The 24,136-nt window shown below is 47.7% G+C and overlaps 1 protein-coding gene across 5 annotated transcripts in view; it reads left to right on the top strand.

Moving 5' to 3' along the window:
* UST (uronyl 2-sulfotransferase) overlaps positions 1-24,136 on the top strand; it is a 312,146-nt gene that overhangs the window by 188,054 nt on the left and 99,956 nt on the right. For all 5 annotated transcript variants that reach the window (XM_027056663.2, XM_053223346.1, XM_027056660.2 and 2 more), the window contains exon 5: positions 6,434-6,587. In XM_027056663.2, coding sequence (XP_026912464.1) covers positions 6,434-6,587 — 154 coding nt within the window. The remainder of the gene's footprint in view (positions 1-6,433; positions 6,588-24,136) is intronic.

The following is a 24,136-nucleotide window of genomic DNA, read 5'->3' as shown; positions in this document are numbered from 1 at the left end:
TTCTTAACACGCAGCAAGACACTTCCTGGTGAGCAGGACATAAGAATGGAAGTCACCTCTCTCCCCACACCTCGTGCACACCAATGTTCTGAACTTCTGAAGCGTTCGGCATTATCCCACAACGAATTGCCTTTATTTCTTTTTTCCCCCATTAACTATGGCATCCTTATCTTGAAATATAGGTCCTCTCCTGTGAGCTCTTGGTGATTAGATAGCCGAGCTGCTTCATTTATTCATCATCTAGGCATCCTGCTCTGTTCCTTCTGTTCCCTATTTTTAGACCTGAAAGGACCATTTCACGATACCCAGTCTTATTAATTCAACCATAGAAAGTAGTAGTTATCAGACCAAACTGATGTTCCCATCGTTGCTTCGGGGAAGGCGTCCCACCAGAGGAGATAAACACTCCAAACTCAGCAGAAATTTCAGGCCAGTTGGGATTTGTGAGGGTTTCCACTAGACCGCTCCCTCATACGGTTTTTGAACCGCTTAAACATTTGGTCCGGACACATGTTTTCCAACTGGACTACCTGGAGAATTGAGTCAAAAATGATCTTGGCCTAAAAGATGCCCTTCTTTGTTGTGATGATTTAGGAGGACTTTTACTGTTTGTGTACTGCCATCTAATGTGTCCATTCCCGGTTGTTGAACTAACCGAGAGAATGATAATTTTTGACAAATGTCAGCCTTTCCGCATGAACGGCATCTCCTCAGGTGTGGCTTAGATCCACACGCTGAAAGACCGTGACAGACAGTTCAATTCATCTTCCCCTTGCCCCCACTGTTTGTTTGCAAGTGTTTTGGGGGGTCTGAGGGGGCAGTAACTTTCCAACCTGTGTCTCCCCCCGCCCCCCACCGCCACTCAACTCCCAACTTGTGTCTTGCAGGGAAGACATGAGGAAGTTACGTGTCAGAGCAAGGTGCTGTCAGAATAGTCCAAGCGAATTACAGGCTAGATCAGTACGCTAAACCATTTCAAACTACCCCGTCTCAGAGCCCTTTTTTCACGGGATTCTTCATTTCTCATTCATGACTCCCTCGCCCTCCTTCACTTCTTCTGTTTCCTTATTTATCGCAGATGCTGGCTCCCACGCCAACACTAACTCACAAAAGCAAAATATTTAAAAATAAATCAATCACTCAAGAAGCAGGCAGGGTGTGATGTTCGAGGAGCAGCGTTTTGGACACTTTCTCTCTTCCCTTAAAGAAGCCTTAATTACTGGCGTGAACAAAGGCTGCCCTCTGATGGCACTATTTAACAAAACAAATCCAGTCTTAATAATTCCATAATTCCGTCTGGTTTCCACAGCTTATTTCTGAATGTTGACTTTGTTTCCGCTCTCATTGGCAAAACCACCCACTTTCAGGCCGTGCCCTGCAAACCTTTTGTAACGGTGACAGAAAGCTCCACTTTTGAAGAGGGCTTCCAGGTAACAGTTGAGATCAGCAGCTGCTGAACGCTGTCTTTCCCTCCTGAAGCTTGATTTCATCCTGTTGAAACACTGCTGGACTAATCTTGGGAAAATGGCGCTCTCTTCTCACTTTCCCCTTCCCCTGAGCGGATGGCGCTGGTCAGGGGACACATAAGCCCACGTGCTTTGTTGGCCCGACGGAGATTAGTGTCCTCTGGACTTTTCCCTGAGCCCACCTCACTGCCTGCTATGAACAACCTTCCCTCTTGTGGAGTCCCCTTGGCTCCAAGCAGGAGCCCTCACTCCAGTGTCCCAGCCGGCCCTCCCTTCACCCACATTTGTCCCCACTCAGCATCCCCCTCTCTTCCCTCAGGACACGCCACAGAGCCGAGGAGGCTCAGTCTTCCCTGCTTGTGTTTTGTGAAGTGACATCCTCTCCCTGGCGGCGGGGGCCAAAGTGCCCCCGTCTCGGGTTTGGGAGGATACTCGGTGGCCCTTTGGCCCCATTCCAACGAAGGACCAGCAAATAAGCATCCCTCCCTCCCTCCTCCTGTGGGCAGCTCCTCAGCCTGCCCCCCAAACAATCACAGCCTTTTCCATGATGGCCTTTCTGTCACTTCAAAGTGTCTCTTCCCCAGGGATCAAAGCCGGGCTTCTAGCCACGGGGTACTTACCATCTCTGAATGTTAGGTAACAGCACAAGGGATAACCCCTACTTTTAGGCCAGAGGTGAGAAGAAGATACACTTTCAGTAGAATGGAAATTGCCAGGGGCCAAGGGGAAGGTCACACAGAGCTCAGGTTTGGGATGAGGAGAAAGTTCTGGGGATGGCTGTATACGTGAAATGTTTCCGTTATGTATATTTTACCATAATTTAAACAAACACAAAAAAAGAAGACATACTTTCAAAAAAATATTCCCAGCCCTAGCAAACTCTACCATAATGGGAGGACAACACAATCTTAGTTCCCCAGAACAACTGGGGTCATAAGTCTTGCTGTTTACTATGTGCAGTAATATTCTAGGCAGAATATCACCAGCAAGTTGATGAAAGTATGCCTAAAATTCTTTCCCACCTGCTTTGCTTTGCGTAGCTATTGGGGAGGTGGCTAATGCTGCGGGTTGACTGATTAAGGCAGCAGTGGGGGGCAGATACGAAAGAACATCCTCAGAATGAGATATTTAGGAATTCATGGGAAAAAAGTGAGAGCCATGCAGTTATCATTTCTCGAGAATTACATTCTGCCTTGGGTCTTCATCTTCTCATCAAAACACGAAAATGAAAAGAATATGGTAAATTTGCAGAGGGTCGGAAGGAGACCCACAGGGGGTGATTGAAGAGTTGATAAATACGGTGTATGAACAGAAGTCAAAGAGTGGAAACGCCTGCTATTTTAGGATGACTTAAAAGAGAGCTTCACATATGCAGTAGCTGTTGTGGTGACCAAGGGACAAGAGCGTGGGTTGTTAAGTGAAAAACAAAATATGGCCCGCCTCCTCTGCTCTAGGATGTTTGCACAATGCAGAACCTTTCCTCAGTTGTGGTCAGCACAATTTTTTAGAGCTTCATAAAGGCCAAATTAGTAGTACAGATTAAAAAATAAAAAGAAATAAGTCTGAAGACAACTGCCAAAGGAATTTTCAAGAAGAAACATGCACAAAAGAATTTACAGGATTTAAAATTGAAGCCGAAAAGGCTAAAAGTTGTAAAAACAAACAAACCAACGAAAACAAACAAACAAAAACACCGGCCACAAACAAAAAGAGAAGCTGATTCTTTATGTCGAGGGGATCAACAAAAGGAAGTCTGGATAAAAGAAGACTGGGAATTTTGGCTGGTACACCAAAGACCTCAGCTGTCAGGTTGGCCAATAGGAGGGACTTCACCGGGAGGCTCTGGAAGTCTTCCCTTCAGGGTTGAAAACGTAAGGCAGAGTGTTGTGTGGCCTGAGATTGGGTGGGCGTGCAAAGCCTTCTGTTTCTGGCACAGATCAGCAGCCCTACGTTCAGGAGACTGGGAGACCTTCTAAGGGTGACCAGGAATTCTGATTAGGACCAAACATTGCAGGAGGAGGAGAAACTGATCTCGAGAGAGGATGGGTTGAGGGGGGAAACTTGTTTCCCTGGGAAGTGTGGGTGGTATTCTGGCCTCTTTGGTGTAACTAACGTGCCACCCCAGTTTTACCAGTTTGGGGGGGGGGAGCCCTGTCCTAGACAAAGGACCGGGCTGGCAGCCTGAAATCATTATTACTGTTGACTTCTGGAATGGGGGAGATCTCTATCAGACGTCTCTCTACAGTTAGAAATTTCGAGAGAGTGGCTATTATATTATCTGATACTTAATAAATTCCTAAACCATCTAAAACTTCTGTTTTGGAAAGTTATCCTGGAAACCTTGCATTGGGCTGCCGCGTGCAACTCAGAGCACGTCACCCACGTCCAAGAAGCCTTGTCAGTCTGCAGCCTTCGGGGGGAGATGGCAGCGGCCAGACTGAGGGCCCTCTCACAGTGGGAAGCCGTGCCTTGCTTCACAGGATTGGGCACTTCTGCTAATTCGCGGTAATAGTCATTCTTCACATGAAGACAGACTACAGTTGAGGTTTTTTGAAAGCGTGATGCGATCGCGGAGGGCCTCCCGGCATTCACTTCTGGGACGCATGCTTCGTCTTCCTAACCCGTAGCTTTATTACTTTAGTTGCTGCTTATCGTAGGTACAAAACTCAGTTTAATTAAAAAGAGGAAGATACCTCCAGGACGATAGGGGTTAGCTGGTTTGGCACAGCTGACTTGTGAGATGAGTTGGTTCCCATGCGCCTCCAGCTGCGTGAACATCACCTTGTGTCCATACAAGACTCGTATTGGCACGGCTAACCCTGCTTACCTTTCCCGTGGGGAGTGGTCAAGGAGTCCAAAATATCATTCACGCAGCCTGGTGCCTGAAAGTCCACCACTAGACAGTCATTTCTTTTTGTACCTTTGGATTCCTCTTTCTGAAGCTTCTCATTAAAAATGCAAATAGATTGGGGCCCCTGGGTGGCTCGGTCAGTTAAGCGTCTGACTTTGACCCAGGTCATGATCTCAGGATTCGTGGGTTCGAACCCCATATTGGGCTCTGTGCTGACAGCTCGGAGCCTGGAGCCTGCTTCGGATTCTGTGTCTCCCTCTCTCTACCCCTCCCCTGCTCACGCTCTGTCTCTGTCTCTGTCTCTCTCAAAAATAAACATTACAAATTTTTTTTAAATAATAAAAAAAATAAAAATGCAAATGGGGTGCCTGGATGGCTCAGTCGGTTGAGCATCCGACTTCAGCTCAGGTCATGATCTCACGGCTCGTGAGTTTGAGCCCCGCATCGGGCTCTGTGCTGACAGCTCAGGGCCTGGAGCCTGCTTCAGGTCCTGTGTCTCCCTCTCTCTCTGCCCCTCCCCTGCTTGCACTCTGTCTCTCTCTGTCCCTCACAAATGAATAAATGTTAAAAACATTTTTTAGATAAAAATACAAATAGACCTAGGGCCTTATGTGAGTTAATACACGACAACGGATGGGTGACCTGGTATGTCGACTTTCGTCTATAGCAGAGGTCTGTGATATCAGCAGAAACCTGTAAACTTAGAAGCATACACCCAGGCATTCAAGTCTTCACTGGCTGAGCACCTACCGTGTGGCTCACACTGTGCTAAGTGGCATTGTTGCCGGCTCCAGGAGCGTAGGCTGACGGGAGAGGCAGACCTACACGCACAGCGCCGGACAGAAGGACGGACATGGGATGGGGCAGAATTGCTGAAGGATGTGACTGTGATTCTGGGCTGGCTTTTGCAAGGTGACAGAGTCTGCCAGCCGGGGAGTCGTGGGACGGGGTCTCGTCAGTTTGTTTTCTCTGATCTCCTTCTGACCCCTGATGGAATGTCCAGGCATCCTCATCAGAAGGCCATGGGGTCACGGGTAAAAGGACCCTGAGGGTCTGCCTGCGGGTCCCCAGAAGGTCCCCAGAGCGAGACCTGTGCCCAGAGCCTGGAGTGTTCTCCCAGGCTCCCCAGGGCCATTGTGTGCAGGTCGGTCAAAGAAAAAGGGGAGAAGCCTTAAGAAAAACTCAGCCAACCTGATCGTTTTGCCTCAGGGAGGCCTTGCCCTCAGGCCAGCGTTCAGAGCATTTACCCAGTACCTTTGTGGAAGGCATTAAAATGAAACACCTAGATACTCGTTTTATTTTGATCTAAAACCACCTGCCTCCATTTGAGGATAATGACATAGATTTTTGTTGTGCTCATAATGCCCCCTTACGTTATTACTTTCCTCAACTCTGGAATCTTCTTTCCGTGGTTCAGAGCACAGATTCTGGAGCCAGACCTGCCTGGGTTCACATCCCGGCTCAGCCACAAATTACTCACCCCCTCCCTGCCCCAGGTGCCGATGGGGACGGTTATGGTTCCTACTCCATGGAGACGTTGTGAGTCTTCTGTGAGGTGTTCACGAAAGGTTTACAAGAAGGTGATTTAATAAATGTTGAGTGTGTTTAATAAACGTTGGCTAATGTTACCCACTTCCTGCAGAGCACCTGCCCTGAGACTGTTGGAATCAGAACATAGAAGAAGCACCGTCTCACCCAGCGAGGCAATCAGAATTGATCAAACGTTCCATGAGGGCCAGCCACCTGCCAGTGTCTGTGCCAGGCGCTGGGAATACAAAACCCACCACCGCGTGCCCCCACCCTCAGGAACCCACAGCCCAGGGAGAAAACGAGACCATGTCTACACCTCCCTGCTGACAAATCCAGTCGTTTGCATGGTGCTGGCCAGGAATAGCCCTCTCAGCCCCAGCAGGTCCCCGCACAGACATTTCCCACACGTAATAAAGTGCCGATCAGGAACCCCTGCTCGCCGATTGAATTCTTCACTGGTACCTTAGCAGACTGGGTCCTCTAATGACAATATATGAGCTAGAGGGGAAACGGAGTCTAAGTGGGCTTCTCTGTCCTCCAGAAGTGATGGGTCGTAACCAGCTCTATGTTTGTGTGCATGTGTTAGGTTTGGAGGAGACCAGCCCGTCTACATCAACATCATTAGAGACCCCGTCAACCGGTTTTTATCTAACTATTTTTTCCGTCGTTTTGGAGACTGGAGAGGGGAACAGAACCACATGATCCGCACCCCCAGCATGAGGCAGGAGGAACGCTACCTGGTAAGTCCTGTGGCATCTAAGAGTGGCCCACCCCGCCCTGGGCGAGCCCCTGGAGGCCGGGGAGCTCTCCCTCCCCACCCTGGCTGTCCCGTGGCACTTCTGTGGCACCTTCCTCAGGGAGGAAGTTTTTGCCCGTGAAAAGCTGATTGTCCCAGATGACCCAGATCCTGATGAACATCTTCTCAAATGACTTTCTGGCCTGGTTTTTCTTGGTTTGTCTTTCGCACTAAATCCCAGGGGAATCCCTAGGGAAACCTGATGGGCGTTACTGTCATTTAGATGTGTTTGGGATCTCTCTTGAAGGGCACAACGTGCTTCCCGTGGCAGTCCTATGAGAGAGGGGTGTTTTCAGACGAGACCCTGTGGTTCCTTAAAGGATGTGGGCACAACCGTGACTGTTTACAGGTCGTCCAGTGTCAAGTCCGGGTTCTTGCCCACCAGAGCACAACAGAATTAGGCTGTCTCGGCAAAAACTGTCTGCTCTTTCTGGACCTTGTTTGGGGACCCTCAGCTCCATGGGGATGTTAATTGTGACCCCAGTAATTGTTTCCATAGGGCAGAGTTGGGAACAAAAAGGGAGGGCCAGCAACAGAGTTAGAGTGCATTTGTCACCTGTTTGTGACCTAGATCAACAAAAGCTTGTCGGGCAGCCAAGATCTGGTGGTAAAGAAGGGGAAATCCTGGTCTGTGTGTCTCAGGGAGCCTGTTGGGGTCACCCAGACCCATCCTGGGCCGTTGGGCACAGCAGAAGGAGAAGAGAGTAATGAGGGGTCAGTACAAGTCTGTTCCCAGCGGGGGAGAGTGACCTAGAGCCTGTGCCCCTGCTGTCAAGGCCACAGAGCATCCTTAGAGCTGAAGTGCCATTACCCACAATTCCAGCCAATGCCCAAGCTTCTCTTTCCTCATTTAATTTTTAAAAGTGTAATGAAAGTTCGTGTTTGGAGGATGGGAGTATTTTGCGTGATGTCACTTTCACGTGTTACAATCCACAAGCAGAGTTGAGAAAATGGAGTTGTATCTTATCTGGCGTGAAACAACGCGTTCATAGATGGGCCAAGACCAGAAACTAAGCCCGGTTGCCATTCAGGATTTACTCAACCACCTAATGCTTTAGTGAAATAGTTTTAAAATGGCTTTTACTTTAAAAAAAAAAAATTTGGTGGCAGAAACTCTCATCTTTTCCTTGAAACTACATGTAGTGACCATGGCTATATATTTTTTATTCGGTGACAAGTACATCTTCAGAGGATAGAACCACTTACTAGCGATGCAGGCGGGCCGGGTCTGAGGACCCAGAGTGGGGGACAGTCCCACAGAATCAGCCAGGAGGCTCCTTGGCTTCGCACAGGATGGAAATCATACACAACCCAGCAGGAGGCAAAAGCAGGGTTGACCGAAGATACATACCGAAAGAGATAGAGATGGAGTGTCCAGGAGATTTGGAAAGGAGAAGAGGGAGTCTGGCCTTTGCTTGGGATCTGCGGTGTTTATTGGTGGTTAGGGTCGGGTGTGTGTCCTCTCAAACATACAGGAGCGGGTCAGAACAAGACAGGGTCCACACGTCCTTCATAAGTCGCTCGTTCCCTGAAGCCAGGGGTCTTGGCCTGCAGATATCTAGTGTCTCTGGTCTGGAACAGGCACATGATACCTCTGCCCGGTCATTCCTTAGATATCATCTGTTGTGCTGGAAAACTCCAAAGATATCATTATCTCTTTATCCCTTAGAAAGGGGGCATACGTTAAGGTAAGGCATGTGCAGGGTAGGGTGTAGATCCCAGCAAGAAGAGAAGCAGGAAAAGAAGCCAAGGGGAGAAAGAAACAGCCTTTGCTTTCATGGGGTCTCGTTGATTTCCCGGTCTCATTAGAGGACTAATGTCTATTTGGATTATTGTGGTTTGCATTGGCTCTTGGTTACCATTTATATGTTCTTTTGAAAATGATGGGGCGTATTCAATTTAATCAAAGAATATTACGGTTCCTGACCCGATCCTGATACTAAGAAAGTTAGAACCAAGTTATAGCTGATGATCTTGAAACACCAAAGATCTGGAAATGAGTTTTATGAATCCCGCTCTTCAAACGTTAATGTAGGTAATAGCTAAAGTCGCAGTCCGTCAGAAGGTGAAAAGTGATTTTGGAAAAACATGGAAGTGGAGGGGCAGCCTTGGGGATCCAGGATGCCAGAGGGGGCGGGGACTGGCTGGGATGTCAGTGAGGGGGTGAGGAAGACAGTGAGGACGTGGCATCGGAGGGACTGTCAGAGTAGAAGATGGAAGTCGGTAAGTTGGTCAGCGAGGGGAACACAGCTCCACCTGGAGGGGCATCCGGACAAAGGCCTACAGTGGGCACGCGTGTGGTTCATTCAGAGATCAGCGGGGAGAACAGTGTGGCTGGTGGAGAGTGGGGCGTGGGGACAGGAAAGTGGCAGGAGGAAAATTCGGAGAGGTAAGGGTGGGAGAGAACAGATCGTAGAAAGCCCCACGAGTGACACCAGTTTCTCTAAGTGAGCTGGGGAGTAACACGAATGACCCAAGCCAAACCCACCTTCCTCAGTGCTCTTTCTCCGGAGTCTCCATGGGAAAGCTGAGCCTTTCTCCCAGCGGGGATGTGTCATACCATCAGCCTGCAAACACCCTCGGCAGGCTTCTCCCGCTTTTCTAGGAGTCAGGGCCTCCCTCCCGCGCTAGACCTGTATCTGGCCAATCCCTGCAAGTCTCACAGGCTCTTCCCACTCAAAGTTTCCACAGGGCTCTATTGAGAATGGAGTTTGTGGGATGGTGACCCCACAGTTAGGCAGTGCACAGGCTATACAGCTGTACAGGGAGGCCTTGATGTTCTTCCTCTGTGCTCTCAGAAAGTTCCGTGCTGGTGATACCATTTCTCTGGGTGATATAATGTCTTAACTTCTGCCCTCCAGCAGCCTATAAGCTCTTTGAGGACCAGATAGGATCAAAGTTCCATCTCTGTCCCCGGCACACAGAAGAGGGGCTGAAATACTGGAGGCCTAAATAGCATTCTACTTACTAAATAACAAACACATATTGATATGGAAGCTGAGAGCAATTCTCTAGGTTTTTCTACCCTGTCACGTTTTTGCCATCCTGTGAATCATTGCACATAACGTAGTCTGCACGTATTCACACGGTTAAGTTGTAATCGTTTGCCAGAGAGGTTGTAAACAGGAGAGAAAAAAAATCATGGTTTAGATTTAAAAAAAACAAACAAACCCATAAAGTGTTGAAAGTTGGTAGTCGAAGCAAATCTTATGCTGCCTTTATGGTGTGATTTGAGAGATTCTGGGGAACTTTCCCCGCCTGGAATTCTACCCTCAGAGATTTGCAGGGGCCTCCTTTCCAAATGGAAGCTCTGTGTCCTGGGAAGGGCCTGTGTCCGATGAGCTCATGTCATTCCTTGGCAGGGCCCCAGCAGGAGAGCACTGGGCTCCCCAAAGCAGCAGAGGGAGAAATCAGGGTAGCAAGGAATAGAGAGGGGGCCCCACGGGACATGTGACTCCTTCGTGACCTGGCCCCAGCCTGACCCAGTTAGAAGACTCTTTTCTTGTTCAAAGGATAGTTTGTTTATTTGGAAGAAGATGGTCTATCCCCCCCCCCCTTTTTTTAATAGCTGAAACTTTTCATTTCATCTCCTTGGACCCATTAAACCCTTGAAATAAAACTGTCCCCTTTCAGAGCCTGCCCTCATTTTGGCAAGCCTGGGTGGTCAGTTGTTTGACTCAAAAGAGGGTGTTGTGTCTCAGTGGGGTGTAGGGCAGCTGTGAGGAGACCGCTGTCCCTGGAGGGGACGCACAGGGTGCACCCACACCCGAGAAGGAGGCAGGCGTGGCCGTGTGATGAGACCTCTCCCTGAACACTGCACGCACGCGGAGTCATGAGAGCTGGCCCCAAATGGGTCCACTGATGTACCCACATTATTCCAGATCTCAGCACTCCAAAGTCACTTGCTTTATCCAGTTGCCAAAACTCAGGCAGTTCTGCTCCTGGCCCCGAGCCTCACAGAGCTGCTTAGCATACAGCTGAGAGAGGGCCAGGGCCTCTGAGCCTGCCCCAGTTGGGGGGGGGGGGGAGTGAAATAATATCATCTTGTGATGCTGGTTTGGAAGAAAATGGAAAAGGGTAAAGGGATCATAGGATTTGCAGGGTCCCTGGAGGTCATGGGGAGACTCTTGTTTCACAGGGGGTAGGAACGGGGTGTGGGTCTGAGAGTGGGTCGGAGGCCCCACCAGAAGGAGAAGCCGGGCCCCCAACTCCACAATTGTATCATTTGATCATTTGGACCTTATGTTTTACTTCCTGCACGTTAAAGGAAGAAGAGGACTGGGCTGGGCCAAGTTCTGTGCTTTCTGAGTAAAATCATTTTGTCTGACGCATCTTTACAAAGACAACAGCTGTTATAACCTTTTCTTTCTTCCCAAATTTTCTAGCATCTAATAGCTATTTCCCATATTTTCTGGAAGCAGTTAGATTTTCTAGAAGTTTCTATGTGTTTCCAAACCATGTTTCCCTTGTATTCACACACACAAAAATAATTTTAAAATAACTTCTTGCTTGGGGCACCTGGGTGGCTCAGTCGGTTGGGCGTCCGACTTCGGCTCAGGTCATGTTCTCATGGTTCGTGGTTCGAACCCCGCGTCGGGCTCTGTGCTGACAGCTCAGAGCCTGGAGCCTGCTTCCGATTCTGTGTCTCCCTCTCTCTGGCCCTCCCCTGCTCACTCTCTGTCTCACTCTCTCTTTCAAAAATAAATGAACATTAAAAAAATGTTCTTGCTAGAACGGATACAAATTCAACATAGAGCAGCCACACCGTGAAAAGGCCGTTCCCTTCGGCTCATATCTCTTTGGCCAGACCCAGACACTGGGCCGCCCAACGCACAGGTTCCTCCTTTCTCTTTTGCTTTTAGACTCATAAGGTGGGACAGAGCTGAGCCCAGGCACACTTGGATACATCCCAGCGCATGAGACTCTTCTCCAGCTGGAGTCCAGGCTCCTTTTATTTCCAGGGCAGGGAGGTCCCTGGCACCCAGAACGTAGCTAATGAAAGAATGAATGGCTGCTAATGAAAAGCAACTGTTGTGATTTACAAGCGAGGGAGAGCATCTCATGCCTGCAGAAGCCACTCCCTTTTCCAGTTGCTGAATTTCCCTGCAAATGGATTTCTTGCCCTGGCATTTCCACTCGGTTCGTTATGTATACGTGTGCCATTTCTGCTTGCTGTTTGCCTGAAACTTGGCTGTAGAAAGGTTCATGGTCGAATGTGCTGCAGGGATACCACTTTGCAGTTTCAAACTCCAAAAAAGGTCAGGTTGGCCTCCTTACCCAAACTTACTGCACATTCACCGGAGGACCCTTCCACTAGACGACCCTCCATTTGAAGAACAGGGAGAGAAGGAGATGTTCCCAGGGAGAAAACGCCTCTGTGATACTGTTTATTCGCCTTGGCTGTAAAGCGTGGAAAGTAATGCATGTTTAGAAAAAAAAAGATGCATAATTTACAGCTTCTTAATTCATAAAGAATTCAGTGAATCATGTTGGCCCCGCTGGATTCTGGAGAAGTCTGAAAACTGGCCAGCGTCAGCAAAGGTTTTGCAGAGAGCTATGCATTTTAATCTGCTTGAAAGTTTTGGACTCTAAACGTCCTTTAGCTTTGGAAATGTATATATGAAATACTCATTTCTGGAAATTTCCACTCTGCCCTGACCAGCTGAGGCTGTCTTGTGATCGAAACCTCGGGCTTTGCCTCCGTCTTTATTAGGCGTCATCTTCTTAAAGAAAGAAAACAAATATGGGATTTGGATGGTCTGCTCTTTCAGTATTTCAGTAAATATCTACGTTTTCCGAATTTTGGAAAGTAAAAAAGTAATACTCTGTCTCCGACTAGTTCAGATTTGGCTTATGATTGCAGGCTGAGACAACAGCCTACCTAGCTGGGTGACCCAGCCCGTGAGTTAGCCTCCGTGAACCTTACTTTTCTCATCTGTATGATGGGGATAGTTTACCTCCCTTGCCTGTATCACAGAGTTGTTGGGAGAATAAGTGAGACATTCTACACAGAAGTGCTCTGAAAGCTAAGAGTTTCCAGAAACGGTTTCAGAATTAATGCTTTCACCCACTGGCTTCATGTGACCTGTAGAGACTATTGCTCCTACGGACAGGGGCTGCTGTTCCCCTGTAGCCCAGGCCACGCTGGGCCATGTCCTGAAGCGTGAGGTCCACCTCCGCCAAGATCTCACATGGCCCCACCAGGCCCCTTCCCCTGGGAATTGGTTTCTAAGGAAACTGCTTCTCTCTGTGTTCCCAGCAGCTGGAGGCGCGTTTTGATCCCGGCCCACTGGCATATATTTGTCCCTGTTTATTTGCTTGGAAACCTAAGCAGCTGTAGGCACAGGGCTGTAAAGTCTCGGAAACAGCACACTGTCGGCTTCCAAGGAGTGGGGAGAAAAGGTGAGCCAGGGCCGAAATGCTCCCTCATGCCGCGCAGAGGTGCGGAGGATGAAAGAGCCCTGACTTGAGAGAAACATTTTTGGAATCCATTTGTCAAAAGTGGTCACGGGCATCACTAGAACCAAAGACCACTTCTGGGGTTTAGCAGCACCCAGAGCGGCCCTGGGAGCTTCTGGCAAACAGAGAAGATGATGGCACAGGAGGGGGAGGGGCAGGAGAGTCGAAAACAAGAAGGGGTCTCGGAGAAAAGGCTGGCTAGGTGCCTTGTGAGGGAAGAACAGAGAACCTCCAGCCACTGGTCAGGATGCCACCAAATAGCCACAGCCTCGCAACTGGTGGGTCGCAGGTTAGTGTGCCCTCCTCACATTTGCTCATTCATCTTCCAGCATCCTCCTACACCTCTGCGTGTAGGCATTAGGTCCCACCCCTCGACCCCCTTTTATGGGCTCCCAAGGGGAGCCCAGGCAGGCTACATGGATAGGGTCAAACTCCAAATGTGAGGAAGCCGTATTAGGCCCTGTGAGTTACAAGGAGCTCAGATCCGCTCAGGTTACCTCAGGTTACAGGGGCCGGGGGAGCAGAAACGTGGGGACAATGATGAGGACACGTCCAGGAATGAGGACAGAAGGACCACAACTGCTGGCAAAGACCAGAACATGCCACGCAGAGCACAGCCCATGAGAAGGACAGGGAGCAGAGCGAAGCCCAGCGTCAAGGCGGGACACCAGACGTGGCTCGGAATCGGAGCCAGGTCTGGCCACCAAGTTACATTGGCACCGGGCCGCCCAGGGGTCCCCAGCTCCCTAATCTGCGATTCTGTCCTTGACACGCTTCAGCCACTCGCCCTCCTCTCGCCTTCTTCAGTGGCCTCGTCCGCTGCTCCCACAGTGGTGCCCGGTATTTCTCTTTGGCTCACATTCAAGACCCTGAGTGACCCTGATTTGTCCAGTTGGTCAGTCTGTCCAGCTGCCTCATAGGTCGTGTTTGGCTGCCCCCGAGACACGTCCCCTCTCTGCTCTGGTCGAGGGGGTAGGCAGACGGGTGGGACAGGATGGAGCATCCTGTACGCGCAGGGCCTGTGTTAGCTTCCCGTTGCCGCTGTGACGGTCGACCGCGTGCATAGCGGCTTCGACGACAGAAATTTCTGTGGTTGCATTTCTGTAGGTGAGAAGTGTAGCACGGAACACCAAGGTGTCGGCAAAGCCGCCTTCCATTTTGGGGGTTCAAAGCGAAGACCCCTTTCCTAGTTCATTCAGGGAAGGCAGAATCCATGCCCTGTGCTGGCAGGATTGAGATCCCATTTTCTTCCTGGTGCTCCCATGAGCACCATTCCCATTGTTTAGAGGCGTCTACATTCCTTGAAATGTGGTCCCCCTTTTCCAAAGCAGCTAGTGACTTGAGCCCCTTACCTGCTACAAATCTCTCCTCCTTCTTCCATCTCTTCCCTTTAACCCAGCTGAGGAGGGATCTACACTTGGAGGGTCCGTGTGATTAGATCGCACTCAGCCAGATAATCCGGAGTATTCTCGGTCTCAAGGACTGTAACCTTCATCACACCTGCAGGATCCCTTTTGCCACATAAGATACCGTATTCACGGGTACCAGGAATTAGGGTGTGGACATCTTCAAGGCCCATTATTCTGCCTGCCACAGTGTCACCTAGGACTGCAGGTCCTAAAGAGACTGTGGAGGTGATGTGAGCGTGACAGGCACTTGACCCGTCCTGTCCATAGGTGGGGGCCCTCATCTGTTTTCCACTGTGGCATGGCACCAAACTACGGCTACCCTGCTTCTGGTCTTCAAAACCAAGAGTACAGTCCTACATTTTGGGTTTTCTCCTTAACACTAATGACGCATCCAACCAGTCATCATTCATTTATTCAATAAACACTGGTAGTCCTTTCTGTACGTCAGGCACGATAATAGAACCTGGAGATAAAACATAGAGCAAAAATAGACTCAATGTCTATCCTCATAGAGCTCAGAGTCCTATAAGCGAGACAGGCAGTAATCCCCACCGCACAAATGCATGTGAGATAGTAACTGTATCACATCCTACAGTGCAGAGACAGGGCACTGTCCAGGCATAGGATGAGGCAGTTGGCAAGTGGGAGGTCAGAGACGTGATGGTTGAAGTAAGATCTGAAGGAAAGAGGAGAAGGAAGAACATCCAGATGTAGGGAACAGCACGTGCAAAGGTCCGGTGGCAGGAGGGAGCACAGTAAGCCGAGGGGGAGAACAAGGGAGGCTGGAGCAGAGAGATCAGAAGGAGGACAGAAAAAGCTGAGTCTGGTAATGTGGGCAGGCAGAGGTCAGGCCCTGTTAAAGAGCACTGGGGAGACACTCAGGATTTAAAGCACGGGAGGCATATGTACATGGGATCCTGAAACTTTTACATTTTGAAAAAAATTAGCTAACAAAATACAGAAGGACTCCAAGTATGTGCATAGACCAGTTAGTTCAAGGCGAAATGCAGAGATCCGAGTGGGAGATAAATGAAGAAGCAAGTGTTTATGGAGCATTGACCATACACGAGGAGCAGCTCCAGTCTGGGGCAGGGGTGGTGATGGGGGAGCATTTACAAACAAGTGTAAAACACCCCACTGTCCTAGTTGTTAACAGCCCGGCTAGCAACGGAAGAACCAAACTTGAAAAGCTTACCACCAACAAGGAGAGAGGTCATAGCTCAGTGCAACAGCACAGAAATTGTCATTGGCTGGGCCACATTTAATTAGCAAAATAATGATGGAGACACAGTCTGAGAATCCAGGTGAGGAAGGCAATCTGGGAGAGTTGGGGTCATTGGGGGAGGCTTCTTAGCCGAGGTGGGAGCTCCGTCTTTAAGGACGGATATAGATTAAGGCAGAGGTACGGGTCAAGAGGGCCATAGGAACTGAGTGTGTGCAAAAGCCTGAGAGCCTGAGGCTTGCTCTTTGGTGACCCGCCCAGCTTGGCTGGAGCAGAGGGTCTAGGGAGGCGAGGAGCTTTGGGGCTGTAAAGCAGTCCTCCAGATGGCCCTGAGCAGGGGAAGCAGCGTGCACTCCTGAAGGAAGGTCCCAACAGGAGCATCAAACCCCAGGGCCGCCAGGGCACAGCCAGGTGCATCCGCTGGCCACCTGTCAGCTGAGCTCCTCTGCTCCTCACCCCGCCCCTCCCTGTGAGCCCGCGGACCCTGCAGCTGTCTCTTCGCTGGGGGCTCAGCTCTGCGCCCCTGCTGGGCCAGTTGGCTCATATTCACAAAGGTGACAGTTTCCAGCCTGGCCGCTCATTGGAATCACCTGATTCCAGAACTACTAATGCCTGTCTCCTACACCCAGAGATTCTGGTCTGGTTGATCTGGAGTGCAGCCTGGGCTTTGGGATTTGTTACAAGCTCCAGAAGTGATGGCAACACGTAGCGAAGGTGGAGAAGTATGAAGGATAACAGCACATCCGTGACTGGCTGTGTTAGCAGGTGCTGGTCTCACTAAGAGACGCACCGCCTGAGTATCTTCTGGAGTCTTACCTCCCGTATCCTCCGCCCCTTTGGAAAAAGCTGTCCTTGCCTTCCCCTCAGAAACATTTCTGCTTGTAAGGCTTTTATTTGGCCCGTGCAAATAAATGTCGTTAAAGAAGTTTGATGATGTAGTGCGAGGTTTGCTGTGTTAACGAATACTTGTACCTGTGTTATCGGGCTTCCTTCTAAATTGAAGTGGGTCCTATTTATTATACAGAAACCAAAGAGTCTATGATAGGTTCATTTAATATCTCACTTTCTAGAGCCCTGCTTCAGGCAGTAAAACAAAGAGTGAGCACTTTGGCGAATAAAATCCTTGAGCATGAGAACCTCTGTATTGCCACCTCATCAAAGAGACATGTGTCACTCTCGAAATGCCAGCCACTGATATACATACTAAACCAAAAGACATGGGTAAATAGAACTACACTTTAAGTGCAGTCAGGAAATGTCCTTTCGAATAATGTTCCCCAAATGTAGTCAGGGCATTTGCTATTCAAAGAACTTACGGGGTGAAGTTTTATATAAAGTGCCAAGTTAATGGCTCAACTGATCTGCGTTAAAATTTTGAATTTCATACCTTGCGTTTGTTTTGCAGAACCCGGCGCACCACTGTAGTTGTCCTCAATTTGCTTTGCCAAATTGTAATATTTTTTTCTCTGCCCAACCGTGTTACATACACAGCACAAATTCCCCCAAGGCGGGATGACCTCCAAGTGCGTTCTGAAAAATATTTTGCAAAGTTTGAAGACAGGAAAAGTAAAAGTGTAAAACATCTGAGAGATTTATTGGATTCTCAGCTTAAATTCTAATTGCAAGTACTTATGAAAATGTCAATATTAACATGAAATAGCTGGCAGTTTCTCTAATAAATGTAAATTGAGTTAGATGGTATATAATTGGAAAAACGCTTGCTTTGCTCGGGCTCTCCCAAAACAAGCCTTAAAATCTGTTAGCTGCAGCAGCCTTGCCCTCTAATGGCTGGAAATAGAAGGACAAATACTTTTAACAGCAAGGAGGATAGAAACTAAGAGAAGGGCATGGCTGACCATTTAGCACCATGTCTAGGTTCTCTTCCCAAAGCATGGGGCACGGCGTAGATGTTAGTGTGAGCATATTCGTAAAAAGAGGTGGCTAGATGGAGGCTGAGGGCTAGGGAGCCAAAACCCAATGCCAAGTGCCTTGGATCTTCAGAGCTGTGTTCTCTAGAAGCTGGTAAAACAGATGTTTGATCTCCTGAAATGCAACAAGAAGGTAAAACTCACCTCCAAATACTGAAGAGTTTTTTAAATGTTTATTTTTGAGAGCGAGAGAGACAGAGCGCCAGTGGGGCAGGGGCAGAGAGAGAGGGAGGCAGAATCCAAAGCAGAATCCGGGCTCCAGACTATCAGCACAGAGCCCGACGTGGGGCGTGAACCCACGAACCGTGAGATCATGACCTGAGCCAAAGTCAGATGTTCAACCAACTGAGCCACCCAGGCGCCCCCAAATACAAAAGATGTAAATGCCTGGAAAAGTGATAGAATAAATAATCAAGCCTGGAAACTGTGACGGTCTTAGCTCGAATTGGTTTTGCAGAACACGCTTAACAAACTACCTCAGTTCCCTCTTATGAGCGACTAATGAGTGTCACAGACAGGGTAGAAGCAGTAAATGTGGTTTGGTGGGAATTTAGTAGGAAGTCTGATCTTATCCCACATGACACTTGCATTGGTCTTCTAGGAAAGCAGCCAGGAATGAATGGGACAGGTGGGGGATGAACTGGCTATAAACTCGTGCACAGACCATCTTTTCTCTGACCCTAAGCTCATGAAGATATTCATGGTTAAATGAAAGAGATTTGGCCAAAGCCTACTCAGCTTCACGATGAGTAAAGATTTGTAAAAACAGCTCAGCGTTTCATTGGACAAAGTGGAAACACAATGGCATTGTACCAACATTCAGATACTCATCACCTTTTGCATTAAAGAGGAAGTGACTCTGCTATGAATTTACAGTAAAGATGGCTGCCCCTTTGCCTCCTGCAGAGTCTTTTTTTTTTTAACGTTTATTTTATTTTTGAGAGAGAGAGACAGAGACAGAGACAGAGTGTGAGTGGGAGAGGGGCAGACACAGAATCTGAAGCAGATTCTGAAGCAGGCTCCAGGCTCCAAGTTATCAGCACAGAGCCTGATGCGGGGCTCGAACTCACGAACTGCAAGATCATGACCTGAGCCAAAGTCGGTCGCTTAACTGACTGAGCCACCCAGGCGCCCCGTCACCTGCCGTCTTAAACGCTCACTTCCAATTTTTGAAATAAACTCACCTCTTGGATGAGACTTGGTAGAAAGAATCAGCATATGTACCAAAGAAAGTACTCAATTTCAACAGGAGACCGAGGAAACTTTGTTGACGATACAATCTCAGATCTAACTATGGCATTCTCTGGTTGCTATTAGTAAAAATTATGTGCGGTTAAGAAAAGTGATCTAATCTAACATGGTAAGGTTAACCTCAACCAACTTTGATTACTGCTAATCTTTATTTCTCCAGTAATTATTACTTGGTGTGGATGATATACCTATATATACATATACATATGTGTGTATTTTTTTTTTTTACTTGTTAATGTGTGTTGCTTCTTAAATCCTCCAAATTATTTCATGGTGGTATATGTCTTATATTTTTAACTAAAATGTAATTCTCTAGATGATAGGACATAATCTCTCTTTTTTTTTAGTTTATTTATTTGTCTTGAGAGAGAGAGTACAAGTGGAGGAGGGCCAGAGGGAGAGGGAGAGAGAGAGAATCCCAAGCAGGCTCTGCACTGACAACACGGAGCCCAATGCGCGGCTCGAACTCACGAACCGTGAGATCATGACCTGAGCCAAAACCAGGAGTCGGACGCTTCACCAGCTGAGCCACCCAGGCGCCCTGCATATTCTCCTCTTTTGATCTTAGCACCCGTCGCAGCTCTGTGGCCAAAACCCAGCCTAAACTTCAGTACATACTTAATAACAGATACATATACAGAGTACTAATGACATATGCTTCTCTTCTCCACTAGCATGAGAAACTTCAGCATGCTTTGAACACCTACAATGTGCCAGGCACTATGATGGGCATCTGTCCCTACTTCCTACCTGTACCACACACAAGGAAACCCTGTAATCCACTCTCAGTGAGTGTGATACTGTTTAGTCACCCAAACAAGAAACTCTGGAGTCGTCCCTGCCTGCTTTCATTCCCTGACCCCCCAAGCCATGGGCAGTTAGCCACCAACTTAGCCTGTCGTCCTCTGGAAAGCAGAGCCTGAGGCAAGGGTGAAGGGCTTGGGTGTGGGAATGTGGACAGCCATCCCAGGGAATAGGCGTGAGGTACTGGAGAGAGAAACGGGGAAGGAGGGAAGGCCAGTACAAGGGTATGTCCTCACAACGGTCACTCCCTTGGAAACCAAGACTCAAGCCTGCCAGGACTCTCGAGGACAGTGTAGAATTCACCCTAATTTTTTTTTTCTGCTTGGGGAAAAAACAAGGGGTGCATGGATCCTCCGGTTTCACCTTTGGTTGTCAAGTTTGCCCCTTAACTCCCTCACCTCTGGGCTCTGCACACATGAGTGCCAGGCGGGTTCCTGTGGGCGTAGCACTGAGAACAGAAAGCAAGGGATGTCTTAAGCCACCGAGGCAAGGGCGATCTCAGGTCACCTCTGCGTGAATCTGTGGCTGCTGCAATGGCTAGAGTAGAAAGTGGCCACGAGGGTGGGAGGTGGCACAGGAGTGACCAAGTCACCTGCCAAGCCTGTTGGTTCTTCCTCCTTGACTTCTTTCAGATCCGCCTCCATCAAGGTCATCAGTAAAAAGCCCTCATCATTTCTCACCTGGATATCTGCAAAAACCTCCTAGACTCAACCACCTGTCTCCAGTTCATCTCCCTCCAATCCATAGCCATAGTGTCCAGTTTGCGCATCTGACATTGTCATTCCCCTGCTTATGGCTCTTCGACGTCTTTCTGCTCCTTAGATGTAAGGGATTTTATATCTGTCAACAGTATTCTACTGTTGTTATTATTACTATTTAATCAACAAGCATCACACCCGCATGTGACTCTACAATTATGTCAATTAAAAGCTTCAATGAACAAGAGCATCACAAACCGACAGAGAAGGGAGAGGTTAATCAATACGTAGTATAGGAAAAAAGGAAATGAGAAAGAGTTCTGGGTAGAGAATGGGAGAAGCATGGTTTGATTAGCATTTATTTGGCAAAGCAGTTAAGTCAAGGCTGGATTGGTCCAGATTATTGAGAGTCTGCGAGAATCAGAGAAGGGACTTTAGAATTCATCACAGAAGGCAGGCGTCCCCAAGCTTCTTGAGCAAGAAAGTAAATATCACGGTGTGAGACGCTATTTCCGAGTTGTGTGCTACACTTACAAGGACCTTCTTCACTCTGAAGCTATTAAAAAAAAAAAAAACAATTCTCCATGGTGTCTCCCAGGGGGGTTGTTGTAGTTCATATTGTTTAAATTAAAATCTTTGCTTCATCTGAAATTTATCCTGCTGTCAGGTGTAACATATCAATCCAGTATCTTCCCCCCACCCAGATAGCTAACAAATTATCCTAATGACCTTAATACAATAATTCATCTTTTCCACACTAAAGTGTCACTTTTAGCACATAATATGGTTCTGGAGGGGCCTATTTTTTGATTTTCAATCTTGTTTCATGCATCTGTGTCTTTAGGTACAGTAACTCGCACACTCTTACATATCTAATCTCTTCTCATGAATCTTTTCCCCCAACTGTCCTACTCTTTATCTTTGTTAATTTTTCCATGGGAACTTTCAGATCCTCTTGTTCAGCTCCCCTCCTCTTCACATATATGCCCAGAAAACCCTGTCGTTACTTGCTGGGTTTACATTAAATTTTAGGTTAACATATAGAGAATTGGCATCTTTATGTAGAGTCTTATTATTTGAGCATGTATTTTGCTTTTCCATTTGTTCAAACTTCTGTCATAGCCCTTGAGAGTATTTTTAAAATGTTCTCATTTAGATCTTGCACAGTTTAAGTTTATTTCTAGGTTATTTTATCTTTGTTTTTGCTATTTTTGCATATTATTATTACTGTTATTAAATTCTGTATGTCATTTTTAACTCAGCCAACTCACTCAGTTCTCTTACTGTTTCTCAATAGATTTTCGGGGAGCTCTTTTCATTTACCAGATAAAATTTGTGTCCCCAGATAATAATGATAACTTTTCTCTTTTTTTCTAGTTTTTATAGATCTTGTCCAATTGTTTTTGTCATATCTCTAGAACAGTGCTAAATATAGTGGTGGTAAGAATTGATTTCTTCTAAAAACCAGATGATTGAAGTAAAAATCAAATCGCTACGGTCAATGTTTGATCATTTCCACTTTTTTTTTTCTACTAGAGTGTAAGTTTGAGATCTAGGCTGTTTGGAATTTCATTTCAGGAAGAATATAAGCAGCATAAATCTTTTTTTAAATTCATTTTAATGTTTATTTTTTGAGAGAGAGAGAGAGCACAAGTGGGATAGGAGCAGGGCCGGGGTTGGGGGGGCGGGGGGGACACAGAATCCAAAGCAGGCTCCAGGCTCTGAGCTGTCAGCACAGAGCTCGGCATGCGGCTCGAACTCATAAACTATGAGATCATGACCTGAACTTAACCAACTGAGCCACCCAGGTGCCCCTAAATCTTTTTTTAAGTTTAGTTACTTACTTTTGAAAGAAAGAGAGCACGTGAGTGAGCGTGGGAGGGGCAGGGAGAAAGAAAGGGAGGGAGGGAGGGAGAGAGAGAGAGAGAGACAGAGAGAGAGAGAGAGAAAGAGAGAATTCCAAGCAGCTCACAGTGGGAGACCGAAGAAAGGCTCGAACTCACAAACTGTGAGATCATGACCCGAGTGGAAATCAAGAATTGGTTGTTTAACCAGCTGAACCACGCTGGTGTCCCCAGCAGCATGAATCTTAATATCTAATGGCAGAAAAGCCTGAGGAAAAGGCAGTATTTTTCTAACCCTTCACCATTAGATGTCACTATTGGTAACCGCCCCCATTATCTAGTAACCAGAACAGCCGTGTTCTCAACAGCCAGTTTCTCTGGATCGGTGAGGGAAAGATAACACACTAGGGGGTAAATTCAATGTTGGAGTCCCTCTAGAAGTCTCTGGACTGAATGTGAGCTTGTTTCTGTTCCCAAGGGTATGATCTTTCTCCGGCAAGTCAGTTCCTCGGTGACCACATTTCATAACTTGTAATAAATGCAGAATACATTCATCGTTCACAATTTCGTAGTAGAAAGGAGACATGAAAAACAACTGGAGGCTGAGGGTAGAATCAGGCGCACATGTCACCTTGCCTTTCATTCTGAACAAACGTAAAAACAAAGTGCTGCCTGATCAAGATCATCTTTGACACTGAGACCACATGTCTCCCCAACTTTGTTGCACAGTCTTCTTTGACTTCCTGTGGGGCTGCTACGAAAGGACCAGAAAGTCCTTTGATATAAACCTGAGCACACCTGACTTTAGAAAGGCAAAGACTCTTTGATTAGGACCCAGTGCTCTGAGCAGCTGTCAATCCGTTCAAACACAACTATGGAAGCAAATAAGCCCAGAACCGTGAGAGGAACCTTGACTGGGGACCCTTGGGTGGATGATGTTTCTCATTGAAGTTTTGGACTTGAGAAGCTCTGTGGGACAGCTTCCAAGGGACCTGTACTTCCTAGCGTGCTCCCTCTCAGCCCTGTGTGGTGGGTGAGAGTGCCAGGAGCTGAGACTGCTATGTCTCCTTTTCTTCTGGAAACTAAGTTGACGTGAGAGAGTAAATCCCCTCACTTGAATTATTTTGACGGAATATGTTCCTGAGACTTTAACTTGGTCATTTCTGGCTGCTCCCATCAGTCAATGTAAAACGTTACTATAAATGAGTATAGGCCTTCCACCTTTCTGTGAGAATCCCAGTTGTGAAAGCCCGAGTGAATCTTTCTTTATTTTGAACCGTGAGTTCCATTTCCAGCCCTTCACAGATGGGCCCCTCCTGTCTCACGATGTTTCTTTCTTTCCGATGACACTTGGGCCCTGGGGTTTCCTCAGGCGTTCATTTTCAGCCTTCCTTGGGTAGCCCAGAAGAATTTGCTGCGGTCACTCTCCGACATCTTGCCTAGCTTATTTTTTTGCCGAATCTGATCACTTATGTATTTAAAACTTCTGAATAATATACATATATCACCAATCTACAATAATCCTGATTAAAAAAAAGCAGCTCTTCATTCATTCAGTCCAATCTGCACTGAAACCCTTTTTATTTTCCCTTTGGAATGCCTCTCAGGTGTCCTCAGCCCGTCTCCATAGCTCCTGCCAGCACCACGGTCTTTAATTTCTCCCACCTCTGCAATGGCTCCCTCGCAAACCTTCTCTGAGGCCACTTTCCCTCCCCTTGCACCTTGCTTGGTGCTGCTGGGCTAGTTGTCCAGAGCAGCCCTTCACGTCAGCATTTAATCCCATTCTCAAGAAGCTAAGTGACTCCCGTCTTCCGGAATGAATTCGAAAGTCCGTTCAAAGGTCTCACTCATCTGGACCTATGCCGCCAGCCTTGATTT

The sequence above is a fragment of the Acinonyx jubatus genome, chromosome B2, assembly GCF_027475565.1.
Source record: "Acinonyx jubatus isolate Ajub_Pintada_27869175 chromosome B2, VMU_Ajub_asm_v1.0, whole genome shotgun sequence".
NCBI classification, from domain to species: domain Eukaryota; kingdom Metazoa; phylum Chordata; class Mammalia; order Carnivora; family Felidae; genus Acinonyx; species Acinonyx jubatus.
The sequence above is the reverse complement of the archived record's forward strand: the minus strand, read 5'-3'. Positions and strand labels throughout refer to the sequence as shown.